We start from the raw sequence: 15,237 nt of genomic DNA, 5'->3' as shown, positions 1-15,237 counted from the left end.
TTTTCATCATGTTTCCATGACAACATTGATGTAGATGAAAGCCAGATCATTGCTATTATTTTTACAGGAAGGGAACATGATTGGAAAGACTTTCATGATTTGCCATCTTTCAATATCCCCTCCAAACTCGCACACCGATGGTAAATCATTATTATTTTTTAAATATACCTGTCACGTATATGACAGCTTATTCATAAGACCTGCATGAAAAATTCATTCCAATTTACTGGCCTGAGTTTACACGTTCACTGCAATAGAAAATCAATCTTTGCTTGAATCTGTGGTGCCAACATCTGTCAAAATAATGTAAGATGCCATGATCTTTCTTAAGAATCTAAGTACTCTACCTGAAAGGTGAAGCATGTATGCCACTGGGAGTCTTGACACAATGTCATCATTCATTTTACTTCAGTTTCATTTTGAACAGACCTTTCATTTCAAACTTAATTTATTGATTTTTGGCTTCAAACATAGACAGTGACTCAATTTTGTCTTTACATGTAGGAAAATGATATCGTATGATCTAAAACGGCATTTTAAGCCATGGTGAAATTCTGCAATAAAGACTGGTCCAAAAACCATAATCCGTATTTCAGCAAATTTATTTGTAATTTAATTTTTATTTATGACCATGCTAGAGTCAGATGATGTTACTTCTGATAAGAAGCCCATTTAATGTGGTTGAAGGAAAATGGTTGATTGGTCAGATATCATCATTGAAAAGTTTGTTCGATCTCTAAATTTTCCAACCAAAGTGTGTTTGTTGTACAAAAGAGCAGTGAGTAAAAAAATTGCATCTCTGTCATGTCTGTAAGGACATTGATGCAGAGTCATTGTGTGTATTTTATTGGACAAAAGAATTTCTTCTGCAATTTTTTCAACATGATTCGCCATCGTAAGGTGTGACAAGTAAATGGATTTTTTACTTTCAATCAAACTTTCCATACAAGCTGCAAACCTGGGTAATGTGTTTTTTCAAAAGCTTGACAAAATAATGAAAGAATGCTTGTATACATCTGTGAACATACTGAGCATAGTAAATGAAAGAAAACCATGTTGAGCTTTACTGTCAACTATGTAGAATGTATCAGATTGGTAACTATCCAATGCTAATTTATCTGTCAACTCACAAATGCTATTCCATCTACTTTGCTGTTTATTTGTCAGTTTTTAGCTCCACAACAGAGCCATTCAGATAGCCTGTCATGTGTGTCCTCCATCCACCATCAACTTTGCATTTCTTCTTGGAAGCCCCTGCTCACAAATCTTATATGTTCGGTTTGTTAATCTCCCAGGATGACCAAACATGGATTTGTCCAAATGATGAGAAAATTTACCTATGCAAATTTTTAGTTCTTTTGGACTCATAGGTCCAATGGACTGATTCCATGGCTTTTCATTTGCCACATGCAGTTATCTGTACCTAATCTATAACAGTAATCTTTGAAAAAGTGCCCATTTGATCATTTTATTATTTCATATTTGTTTGTAAGGGGCAAGTTTCTGTAGGAATGACTTCTGTTTACTGTTGTGGAATTCAATTTAACATGGAGTATTAATGCAAACCACACCATATTCATACCAAACGGTACCATATTTTCCAACTTTTGTAGATGAATTATTAGATAACTTTAATTGTAATTTTGTGAGACATGTCCCAGCAAAACTACTACTTTCCAATCAGTTGTCAGTAATGACAAAAACAAATTGTAAATCAATTGCCAGAAGATTGCAGTAGTATTATAAAGTTTAATGTTTTACACATACACAAGGAAGAAGCCTTCTCTAATTTCAGAGATACAGGCACGCAGGCTACGATCTGTAAGTAGTGCCTAATTATGCATGGTTTAATGTCAACAGATAGCTGGGACATTGGTGGCAACACAGATTGTGTTTGGAAAATATAAAACAGCAGTAACAGATAAGAATGGCACATAGTGACACTATAAGATAACAGTGTAGGCATGACTATGTAGGGTAAAGTCATTGGTCGTGACCTTACAGTGGAAATAGGACCTCCTGTTTGTATGTGTAACTCCAGAAGGAGAGTAATAAGATTGTAAGATGGAAATAGCAGTATTATCTTCCACTGGAATTGAGTTCAAATAATTGCTGTCTGTTCAAGCTTTGCTTTTGATTTTTTTTATCAGCAAACCTGCTGCCTTCATGTGAAGGATAAACATTGAAAAGTGGATATGCATGGATGTAGAAATAATTATTTTCAGTGCTTTATTCAGTTGTGATTGATTGTGGATAGGTCTCTTAAAGTAAATAGAATGCTATTACAAATTAAACCCACTCACTGGCCCAGAGGTAAATCTATGCCTCCCTATAGGTTAGTGTATTTGCCCTTTTGGTTTGGTACAAGCATTCATGCTACTAATTATACCAAGTTGTCATGGCAAACTGAAACGTGACAATGTAAGTCAAATTTAGCCTGTATTTTATAGTCACATGAGGCAGACATACCATAGTCATGTTATCCTCTGACAAGCAGCTGTTTTGCACTGACCGAAATCATTGCATTCCAGTTATCCTTTGGTCTTATCAATGTCCAAATGTCTTACTGTGTTTCACTGGTAAACTATGCAAGCAATGCCTATAAAATGCATGGTTAGATGCATGCATGTTGTTGCTTTTCTTTTGTTAGCTCAACAGTGAATCATACTCAGAGATAGTTCTAAATTACAACATGGCGATATCAACGGCAGTGCCCTCCATCATCAATGTCAACCTTATTCTACCTTTAGCGCTCGTACTCTACTCTGTGACTCATTGAAAAGTTGAAAAAATTGTGATTATGTTTTTATAAAAATGTGATATTAGAACAGATGGCAAACTTAGTAAGTTTTCAGATTTGTAAAGATGAAGGGATGTTTTTATATTTACTCACTTTTTAATTGTGAAAATTCAGTCATTTATTCAGGTTTTCAAAAGAAGTGAAATCATGTCAGTGATCACAGATTTTGCTACTGTTAATAACAATCAGTAAAATTTGAGCATAGTATATACTTTCCAGCAAACAAATAAAGAAAATCACACTTTCCTGATAAATTTTGTAGATTGATTTCCTAACTTCTGGTGTATTTCTTGTTTATATCTTACAGGATTTGGATTTGTAACTTTTGAGTGTGAAGATGTAGTTGATAAAATTTGTGAAATTCACTTCCATGATGTTAACAGTAAAATGGTAAGTCACAACCACTGTTTATCATATTCTATTACAACATCTATATTCAATATTATTAAACCTGCCGAAGGTTTCCCCTACTTAACCATTGCAGGACGGTGCTTTGGCAGGATCTCATAAGCGATGCAGTCTATTTTCCCATGCTTGTGTCTCCTGTGCTGTACCATTGACAAAGCATAATTCAGTGTGTGATTTTAAAAGAATTGAATAAACTCTGACTTGTACATGAATAATACCACTGGGAAGTTTTATCAAGAATTAATTGTATGACTGACAATTTGAAATGAATGGACTCTGAACTCTGAAATTGTTATACCATAGCCAAATAATTATCAGCAAGGTTGACAGCTGTGGAAGACTAGCATAGAGTGTAAGCCATTTCATTCCGCACGAGTGACAGTGTGTGAGCAAAAACTTGGCTTGTTTTAGGAATTTATTCCAGGTATTGGCTCCTAGTAAGGCCAGATTTTATATTGGCAAGGGATTGTCACCCAGCAGGATTCATATCGTCCAATCAGCATACCTTGTTGTTGCTTGGAATGTAAAATCTCAACTTAATGAAGCACATTGTTGCCTAGTCAGACTCAGATATTGAGACTGACATTACAAAATGTACAAACACAGTTGCTTTTATAAATTATTATGGCATATGTCATCTCAGAGACTTCAAAGATCTCAAGTGAAGGTTCCTGAAATAATAAACAACTTATAAATCAAATGAGAATAATGAGTAAATCAGTCTTTGAAATAAGCATGTCTAACCAAAACTAAAATATTAAGATTTGTATTTAGACTGCTGGCTTTCATTCTGGCCATGTTTCTATATCATGTGAACCAGATAATGAAATGTCTTGCTCAGTGTAAATATTAAATGATTACATGTGAGTCACGGCTAAGAGACACACTTATTCCAACAACTTAAAACTATTCGTATAAAGTCTGTACCTTAATCAATTCATATTTTGAGAAATAAGTGGTCCCCACATCTGGCAGGTAAAATTGATAGAGGACAAAAAAGCCGACAGTTTCTGTAGTATTTAATCAGTATCCAGTAGACTTATATAAGAAGCTTATTCGATTGATGATCATAAACATTATAAAGTGTCATGATTTTATAATTTTGACTTGGACACTAGCCAGCTATACAGCTTGTTAATGTAGTATTGTGTATTGACAGCTAAGCTGCCTGTCATTATGGTGAAGTGGATTTCTTATGCCTGAAATGAGAATCTCCCTGCATTCTTTCATATTAAGTCCATATTTTTCTTCGAAATGTGAAGATGTAGTTCATAAACATATAATGGCTTTTGGTTGAAGTACCTTATTTCCTCAAATGTTACAACGTTTCGCCAAGTTTATTGAGAGACAACACTTTCCACAACATCAAAAGCTATTCACACTCATCCTTACATGCAAATGCTTTTTCTGCATTTGCTGACACTTAATGCTTGAATTTGTCAGACATATATGCAGTTCTTTTGTAAAAATTTTGTACAATAAGAGACAGAGACAGACAGACAGACTGACACTGTGACAGACAGCAAGAGATAGTATGAGCATCAAAGACATTTTAATTTTCCAAGTAGGCTGTTTCTATTCAGGGTTGACAAGACTAAGACTCTTATTGAACTGAAATGTTTCATTTGAAAGTAATCAAAAACCCTCCAAAAATAATGTAGTATTCTGATGAAAAGATACCTTAATAATCCCTGGTGTATGTCAATGTCAGGCTGACATACATTGTTTTTGCAAAATTTGTGAATCATATGTGCCAGGAAGTGAATCAAAACGCTACCATGACAGTGAGAATGCTCATGCAAACGTAAATTTTAACGATTTGGATGCTGTGTCCTGTTTTTACATAACTGGTGTATTCTTAAAGTATGGATGTAATTTCTTAGACTAAAGAAGACATGATATCATTTCCCCCAGTTTTATTGATAACTTTTTCAAATTATGGATCTTGTTGAATTTGATAAATTTGTAGAGATTTCCATAATTGAGATATCCATGTCAAGTTACCATGACTACCTCAAGGGGATGCATTATGTGCATACAGATCAGGTTTATGAACAGACACAAAGGAAGATTTGTGGAAAGTCATAGAAGTTTGCCAATTACTCTCTGTTTGGAGCACAGCTTTCCAACATAAACTAAGTCTTAGCAAAGGAAATTGATTATGGCCGGGCTGGCCCAAACTGAAGACTTTCACAAAGCAACATATTCCTAGGGGGTCTACTTCCTTCACAACGCTGAGAAAGGGCCCAATGAAAATTGTTTTGTTTTATTCCAATTGAAAAATTGAGCCACGTGTTCCAAAGGTGCACCCTGATTTCTTTGTAATCTGTGTATTACCGCTCTCTGTACTAACTGTCAAGGATGGACTATGTACTTTTTATCGAGGTTAGAAAAACCAAGTTATATTGTCATATGATTCATAATCGGTTTCTTTTCTGTTTTGAAGTACATTCCCTGATACCACCATAGTTTGCACCAAATTCATTGTTATCAATACTGAATGTTTACATTTTTACAGAGAATTGGGTGAGATAAACATTTAAATATGTACTAATGAACAAGTGACAAGACATTCTATTCTACTAGCTCTTTGAAGTTGAAGGCAATCTTATTCATTCAGTTTTATTCTGACACTTTACCTATATTTATTCCTCTTGATGCTCTTGCTTGCTATCTCATGTGTTGACCTAATAAGGAAATTAACTCCTCTGCCAACTTAGCCAGAAATTATGTTCTTTTGACTCATAGTAAATGGGGTCACTCTCTAGGGAATGAAAACACATTTTCTGTGATTTGGTTTAATGACCCGCTTCAATTGACTTGGTAGTGTGTATCAAAATTGCCTTGCAAGCATTAGCAAAGCCATTCTACCACAGCTTTGTACATGCAATTTTAGTTGAAAAACAGTGTGTAAAGTTCATCTCATCATTGGAAGAGGAATCAACCGCTTAAAGCTTCGCTTGTACACCGCTTCCATCGTAGTCACAGTATTTTGCTCCGTCCGTGCTGAGATATTAGTTTCACTTCGATAATAAAATTCTGATTCCAAATGTTCGAAATGAATACAGTTCTGCCAATCGTAATAATTATTTTCTTCTACAGATATACAATCGGCTTCAGTATTTATTGTTGTTCAGGAGCCGGCGACAATATTTACCAATAGAAAGTAGTACGGGATAATAACTAATTTGCATAATTTAGCGTGAAATAATTTCTTATCCACGGTTTTCTATGTAAACATTATTTAATGGCACGTGACCTGTTTCTGAAATGCATTGAAGTTGATAAAACCTGTGAAATAATTTGCTGAAAGCAAGCAATTAGTAAAATATTTAAAAGCAGTGATAATTAGCTCAATCAAAAGCTAAAATACTTAGAAAAGTGTCACAAGTTTTAGCTACTGTAGACTATAGTCTATAGAAGCTATTGGGATGGGTATCCATCCGGCATCCGTCGTCAGTCTGTATGTATGTATGTATGTATGTATGTATGTATGTATGTCCGTTTGTGAGGCGTTTGTCCACTCAAATATCTTGAGAACCGCAGTACTTACTAGTTTGATATTTGTTGTGTAGATGAAAAATATGATTTTGAGAAACTTTTTTAGTCCCCACGGACACCGTCCGGGGGGACTTATAGGATTGGTCATGTCCGTGCCTGCGTGCGTGCGTGCGTGCGTCCGTCCGTTCACGCAGATATCTCAGACATGCCCTGGTCAATTTCTTTCAAACTTTGCACAAGGATAGTACCCTACCCCATACAGATGCACGTCGATTTGTTTCGCAATGCGATCAAATTTGGCCGTGTTAGAGGACTTTTTAGTTTACACCACCATAGACTACCATGTATAAGTAAGCTGTCCATAGAATCCAATGTATAAGGCCAAGTAAAATAAAAATTTAGTTTCTCATCGTATTCATATTGCAAAAAGGATTCAGTGACACAGTTTTTAGTCCCCACAGATGAAGTCCAGGGGCCTTATAGATTGGGTCATGTCCCTCCGTTCACGCAGATATATCAGATATTTAGACAAAATGTCACATGACCTTGGTGACCTTTGACCTCAAATATACATATTTGTCCATAACTCAGTAACCACAAGTGCTACACCCTTCATATATGGTATGATGGGACACCTTATGACGCCACATATTGTACTCATTAATTATGTGCATATCTAATTTTGATCGAGCCAATAGAGCTAGAGGTCTGGTTTTTGGTATATAGGGATAACTTAGCAATACAATTTTTTTGACAAAATGTCACGTGACTTAGGACCTTTGACCTCAAATATACATATTTGTCCATAACTCAGTAACCACAAGTGCTACACCCTTCATATATGGTATGAAGGGACACCTTATGACACCACATATTGTACCTCATTAATTATGTGCATATCTAATTTTGAGCAAGCCAATAGAGCTGGATGTCTGATTTTTGGTATATAGGCATAACTTAGCAATACAATTTATTTGACAAAATGTCACATGACCTCGGTGACCTTTGACCTCAAATATACATATTTGTCCATAACTCAGTAACTACAAGTGCTACACCATATATGGTATGATGGGACACCTTATGACACCACATATTTTACCTCATTAATTATGCACATATCTAATTTTGAGCGAACCAGTAGAGCTAGAGGTCTGAGTTTTGGTATATAGGAATAACTTAGCCATACATTTTTTTTGACAAAATGTCACATGACCTCGGAGACCTTTGACCTCAAATATACATATTTGTCCATAACTCAGTAACCACAAGTGGTACACCCTTCATATTGGTATGATGGAAGACCTTATGACACCACATACTGTATCTCATTAATTATGCACATATCTAATTCTGAGCAAGCCAATAGAGGTGGATTTCTGATTTTTGGTATATAGGGATAACTATAGGATAGAAATTTTTTGACCAAATGTCATGTGACCTCAATGACCTTTTACCTAAAATATACGTTTATGTCAATAAATAAGTAACCACAAGTGGTACACCCTTCATATTTGGTATGATGGAAGACCTTATGACACCACATACTGTACCTCATTAATTATGCACATATCTAATTCTGAGCAAGCCTATAGAGCTGGATTTCTGATTTTTGGTATATAGGGATAACTATAGGGTAGAAATTTTTTGACCAAATGTCATGTGACCTCGATGACCTTTTACCTAAAATATACGTTTATGTCAATAAATAAGTAACCACAAGTGGTACACCCTTCATATTTGGTATGATGGAAGACCTTATGACACCACATACTGTACCTCATTAATTATGCACATATCTAATTCTGAGCAAGCCAATAGAGCTGGATTTCTGATTTTTGGTATATAGGGATAACTATAGGATAGAAATTTTTTGACCAAATGTCATGTGACCTCGATGACCTTTTACCTAAAATATACGTTTATGTCAATAAATAAGTAACCACAAGTGCTATGTCCTTTATATTTAGTAGGATGAAAGACCTTATGATAACACACGCTTTACTTCATTAATTATGCACATATCTAATTAATGGCAAGCGAATAGAGCTAGAGGTCTGATTTTTGGCATATAGGGATTAATTACCAATAAAATTTTTTTTTCCAGAATGTCACATGACCTCGATGACATTTGACCTTGATTATACATATATATGCATAATTCAGTAACCACAAGTTCTATAACCTCCAATTTTGATAGGATATTAGACCTTAAGATGTCACATCTTGTACCTCATTTATTATGCGCATATGTATTTCTTGGCTGGCCAATACTGCTAGAGGTCTGATCTTTTTTCCCGATTTAGAACCATAACTTAGACATGCCTCATGTGTTTCAAATTGGGAACAACGACATAAACCTATGTGCCCATAGATCTCAACATATACACTCCAGTGATACTTCTCAATGACCACATTTCCCTGCCCCATCAAGATTAATATTCCTTTACAAGTGGGGACTATGTCATTGTCAATGACTTGTTTTTTAAATTTTTTGATATTGTTGAAAATATGCAAATTAGCATCAAAAAAGGCGTTTTTGGTAAAAAATCTTCTTTTTCATAACCGCTGGTCAGACAGCTTTGTTATTTGGTATACAGGTCCCTGGGGATAACCTAACTTACATTTGTTCAAATTGTGATGAAATATGCAAATCTGTATTTTTAAGGAATTTTTTTGTCATTTTTGGTCAAAACTTTAGTTCATCAAAACCGCTTGTCTGACAGCTTTGATATTCGGTATACAGGTTCCTACAGATAAACTAAATATGATATATTGAATACATTGAAATCTGTAATTTTGTATTTTTGGTGCAATTTTTGCCATTTTTGGTCAAAAAATGTGTTTCTCAAAAACTACTTGTCTGATGCCTTTGATATTTGGTATACAGGTTCCTAGGAGTTGTCTTAGTGTGATATATTGAAATTTGATGAAATCTTCAATTTTTGTATTTTTGGGTCAATTTTTGCCATTTTTGGTCAAAATATTTGTTTCTCAAAAGTTACTCATCTGATAGCTTTGATATTTGGTATACAGGTTCCAAGGCTTTATCTTAATGTAATATATTGAAATTATGATGAAATCGTCAATTTTGTATTTTTGCAGCCAATTTTGCCATTTTTGGTCAGACCATCCTGAAATGAGCTATCAAAGATATCCACCTTCTTCATCAATACATGTGTCACAAAAAGTTATTCTCTACATAACACAGCAGAGCTCTGTCAACTGTTTGGTCGCTTCTTTTTCAAAACCGCTGGTCAGACAGCTTTAATATTTGGTTTACAGGTCCCTAGGATGACCTTAGTGAGATAATTTCATACAGTCAGGAAATACTTAATTTTGTATCCTTGTCTGTAGTAGCTTCAGGGACTTTGGCCCTATTTTTTAGAAAATGCAAAAAATATAGAGGAAGTACATTATCTCTGTCTGTGAAAATACCAACTTTATTTCACTGCCAACAAATTGGTAATCTGTGGTACATATGTAATAATTACTATTCAGGTTTACGTCAATTTTATTGTTATGAATGGAAACTAAAGGAGATGTCTATTAATATCTTCTACATTGTGCTTCCATGCAACTAATCAGTATTTCTCTATTGTTACATTTAAGGTTGAATGCAAGAAAGCCCAGCCCAAGGAGGTTATGTTCCAGGGAGCAATTGCACGTGGTAGGGCAGCTATGAGGGGAGCCTACGGGATGTATGGTACCGTATATCCCCTTTAATCTTTTATATAGTATAGTGACAGTATTCTGTCATTAGCTATGTAGAAGTCAAAGTGTTCCATATATCTACTCCAATACACATGTCAACTTCTCAATGAAATCTTTAACCAAATCTTCTTATTCTCAAACATTTCAAAAACCAAAACAACTCTCACAAATTCTCTGATAACAAGTTCTAAAAAGAAACTACTCAAACTGATGTTTCAAATACCATACACAAGAGTATGTTGACAGGTGTAGGCATAACAACGTTTACAAAATGGGCGGTGAAAACAAAGTCATGCAACCATACAATTTATTGAACATGTCTAATGCAATGCAATAACAAGGCTGTAGAATGGTTGTTGGTGCATTTGTTGAATTGACAGCTTTATTATTTATCGTACTTTGTATGTGACAAGGCCTTGGCCATCAGAGTTCATCATACTTTTGTTCAACAGATAATTATTATTTTAAAGGCAGAGGACTTGTAGCAAATGAATCTATGTCCATAGAAGGCAATGCAAATGTGTGGTTATGCAAATTATTGTTGTATAACTCACTATTAAAGGCAAACTGAGAAAGAGCTTACTGATAGTGCATATAGGAATTTGTTACAAGGGTTATCAGAGGTGTCCTTTCAATACATGAGTCACACTAGATTTACAATTGAATAACACAGCGCTGGACTTGATCAGGAATGAAATAACAAATAAAAATCATAAGTAGAGGTCAGCGCATTAATGATACACTGAAAGCCTGGAATAGAAGTTTGTGTCTCATCAAGGTCATCATTTTGAACCGGTTTATTTTTGACTTAGTTTACTGGTATCTCAAAACCAGCTGATTACTTCGATCATGTTTCATCACCTCAACTTTAAAGATGTTTTTTCCCTCAAAGCACCCAGCTTTCAACTAGTACTTTACAAACCAAACTGAATTTGCCCTGTCCATGCTTGCTCATTTGGAGAGGAATTTATTCAGTGTACTTTGAACTTTTCTTGGTTAGCAATCTATCTTGTTTCTTTAATGGTTAATGTTGAATCTCATTTGCAACTGTGCCTTCACAACAGGCAGAAAAATTGGAGAAAGAAGGAATTGATAGGCAAACAATAATTCAAACAGATGATGTAGCTATACCGACTGAAACAGGTTTGTTCTTTTACCAATAAACATACCCATCCCAACACTTCTCAACCAGAAATATATGAATCAATCTGTTGCATCAGTATGCTTCTTTCCTGTCATGTGTTATAACTTTAGATATGAACAGATTTTAGTAAAATCTCCACTTGTGCAAATGAGACTTCACAATGCAAATTACATTCAACTTTTAAAAGCTTATTGGTTTTACTTGTTATCAACAAGAACATGATTCCAAAATTTTCATTGTGATGAAATTCTTAAAAAGTGGCACTAAATGAGAGACGGACACACACTTGCATAGACAGAAAATCAGATAGACAAACCTCTATAACATGAAGCTGTATCTATAAACAGTATGGAATACATGATGTATGATTTATAGAAGTTCTCACTTGCCTAAATTGAGTCAAAGAGTTCAGAAATCAATGAGTTAGAGGGCACACATTTCCACACAGTGTATTGCATTGGACATTGCAATCATACCAGTACACCAATATCCACTTTTAGCTGTTATGCTTTCAATCGACAGCATTTTATGCTGACCCTTTTCCATGCGTAATCAACTGATGCTCATTGAAACTTTGTGAACACATCAGTTTTGCTTAGGTTGTACATAACTAGATCTCTGTACATTCTGTTAGGCATGTATGCTCTTTACCATGATGACATCTCTACAGTTATCATACTTTGAATTCCCATGCAGATAAAGGGTCTTCCATCATACACTGAATTCCCATGCAGATAAAGGGTCTTCCATCATACACTGAATTCCCATGCAGATAAAGGGTCTACCGTACCTGTCCTCTGCCTTTAAAGTTAAAGCTATAGAAAACATATATCCAACATATAGATCCATGGATTAACAGAAGGCAGCGCATGGCTTGTTTGCTTACATAAACCATTTGTATGTTTTTTTAGCAGACTTTGCAGTTTATCCACCAAATTTTGCAGCCTATGGTCGTGGATATCCCAGCTATGCGCCTGGTTTTGCATATCCATTCCCAGGTAAGTTTCAATAGCAGACAATCACAAAGTGTGTTTCTGATAAAACATGCTGTAGCCCAGCTATAGCAATTAACGTTGTAATGAATGTCACAACAGACACAGTGGTTTTACAATAGAGTGAAGTTGATGGCAGTACTGATTATTGTTCATCCAGAATGGTGAAATCTCTAACATTTCAAGATCTGTATAGTGAGCAAAACACTTTGCAAAGAATGATTAGGGTTGTCTGTAGTGACCAAATGAATATTGCAAGATGAAATACAATGAAATGCTTCCAATGTAGATGTTGTGTATGTGTATGAGATGACCAAGATTATGTGTATGTGGTAGGGTTCAGAATGCATCAAAAAGACATGAGTGTGTGTATAACAAATGCTAAGTATAAAGTGATGTTGTAATATTATGGCTATACTGTGTATATTTTACATGACTTCAATTCAATCCCTGGTACATAGTCTGAACAATGTATCTAACAGACATCAATTCCTTCATCTGGTTAGAGAAAAGATACGACAGACAAACAGGCAGACATACTAATATTATTGCAGTGCAGTAAACCTTTAACTGGACAACAACCCAGGCATATCTTCATGCAAATGTCATGACCTATGTAGATAAGATGACTCACGCCTATCCAGTATATGTACACATATCATGGCAGAAGGTGACCCCAGCCTATCCACAAATACATTTACACACTATAGAGATGACCTAAGCGTATCCATAGTAAAAATATATGCACAATATGGAAGATGACTCAGGCCTATCCTTAATACAAATATATGTTTAAACTATGGATGATGACCCATGCCTATCTACAATACAAATACATGTAGAGTATGGAAGATGACCCAGGCCTCCTCAATACAAATACAGGTACACAGTATTGAAGATGACCCAGGCCTATCCTCAATACAAATACATGTACACGCTGTGGAAATGACCCAGGCCTATCAACAATGCATGTACATGCAGTGGAAGATGACTCAGGCCTGTCTAGAATACTATATGTATACATTATGGAAGATGACCTAGGTCTATCATCAATACAAATAGTCTGTACCTGTATTCTGTATAGGCCTGGATCATCTTCCTCAGTGGATATCTGTATTTGTATTGTTGATAGGCCTGGATCAGCTTTAATAGTTTTACATGTACGGCATTTGTATTGAGGATAGGCCTGAGTCATCTTCAATAGTTTGCACCTGTATTTGTATTCTTGATAGGCCTGGGTCATCTTCCATAGATTTTACATGTATTTGTATTGAGGATAGGCCCGGGTCATCTTGTATACTTTGTACATGTATTTGTATTGAGGATAGGCCTGGGTCATCTTATTTGCATAGGTCATAACATTTGCATGAGAGTAGGCCGGGGACGTTGTCCAGTTGAAGGTTTACCAGGTTGCAATATTATTGGTACGTTGAAACATAAAAAGGGAAATTCACCTTCATGTATTGTGTGTTTGAAGAGACTGGTAATACTTATACTACCTTATTCATGGTCGCAATATCAAATATTGAATTAAGGTCATGTGTATTTGCATTAAAATTGCAAGAAACATGAAAATGAAAGAAAGTCTACATTCCCCATGTTTATAACACAATTCATGTAAAATTTCATGTAAAGTACATGATTTCAGGGTTTTTAATTCACGGCATTGTTTTTTAATACAAGGAAAGTTTTCAATCATCTGATTTGTAAACTACCATTCCTTCATTACAACATCAAAATTTCAACTCTGATAGCCAATTTCATTTTGCACCCTTGAATGTGTGTGTTCACAAGTATTTAACGGTAGCAATGATACTGTCTGGTTTGTGTGCCTGTATGTACGTACAGAGAATTTGAATTCTTTGTTTGTTTATGAAGGAGAATGATTAATTTTGTTTTGCAAGGTCTTTTATTGTTTACATGTAAACAATACAAACATAGTGAAACAGTCTAATCGTCATGTCATTCCATACTTGTTTTTCATTTCTCAATGACATTTTACATTATCGTCTAAATTTAATGGCTTTTGGGAAGATTTCTTTATGTTAAAAAATATTTATTACTCACGGAAGGGGTTTGTCATTTTCTACTTTCTAATACAATGGTAATGTTTCTTCTATTATCTCTAGTATCAATTAAATGGCATTTTCAACTTGCTACTGATTTTCAGCAAAATATTCTGTAATTCTAATGATTCCTTTTAACAACTTGTAGATCAGGACATTTTAAAATTACCTCAAAATATTATTTCAAGCCAATGTAAACTTTATTTTAGTAAATCTTGCTAACAGCGTAGTCTTTTAATTCACTAATTGAGGTCAGGTTGGAAATATAGTTCACCATCTTCCATAATTCCCAGCAAAAAGGATAATGTGTACTCCATTAGTCCAGAATGAATGGATACAAATGTTGTGTAACATGTGCAATGTCCAAGCTGGGCATATTACATGTATATGACACAGAGTGTCCATGTGTTTTGTTCATGATTGGCTTACAGGGTACCATATATTCTGATGCTATGATTGTATAGTTTTGTCAATACCAGCAGATTTTTATTCTTGAAATTAAAATAATGCAAATATGCACATGCTAATTGTCAGCTGGACATGTACACAGCAGTCTACATGGCCACACCATTGAGAAGTATGACATTGGAAATTTTAAAAGAGGTAAAAAAT

General features: G+C 34.9%; 1 protein-coding gene across 50 annotated transcripts in view; it reads left to right on the top strand.

Annotated features, from left to right (window-relative positions):
* Window positions 1-15,237, top strand: part of LOC139145784 (RNA-binding protein Musashi homolog 2-like) — a 118,588-nt gene that overhangs the window by 83,568 nt on the left and 19,783 nt on the right. For 14 of the 50 annotated variants that reach the window (XM_070717108.1, XM_070717111.1, XM_070717102.1 and 11 more), the window contains exons 8-10: window positions 3,108-3,190; window positions 10,322-10,415; window positions 12,482-12,565. In XM_070717108.1, coding sequence (XP_070573209.1) covers window positions 3,108-3,190; window positions 10,322-10,415; window positions 12,482-12,565 — 261 coding nt within the window. Of the gene's footprint in view, window positions 1-3,107; window positions 3,191-10,321; window positions 10,416-12,478; window positions 12,566-15,237 lie in introns of all 50 variants that reach the window. The other 36 variants (XM_070717113.1, XM_070717116.1, XM_070717106.1 and 33 more) reach the window with 3 other exon arrangements.

This window comes from Ptychodera flava, chromosome 12, assembly GCF_041260155.1.
Source record: "Ptychodera flava strain L36383 chromosome 12, AS_Pfla_20210202, whole genome shotgun sequence".
NCBI lineage: Eukaryota > Metazoa > Hemichordata > Enteropneusta > Ptychoderidae > Ptychodera > Ptychodera flava.
The sequence above is the reverse complement of the archived record's forward strand: the minus strand, read 5'-3'. Positions and strand labels throughout refer to the sequence as shown.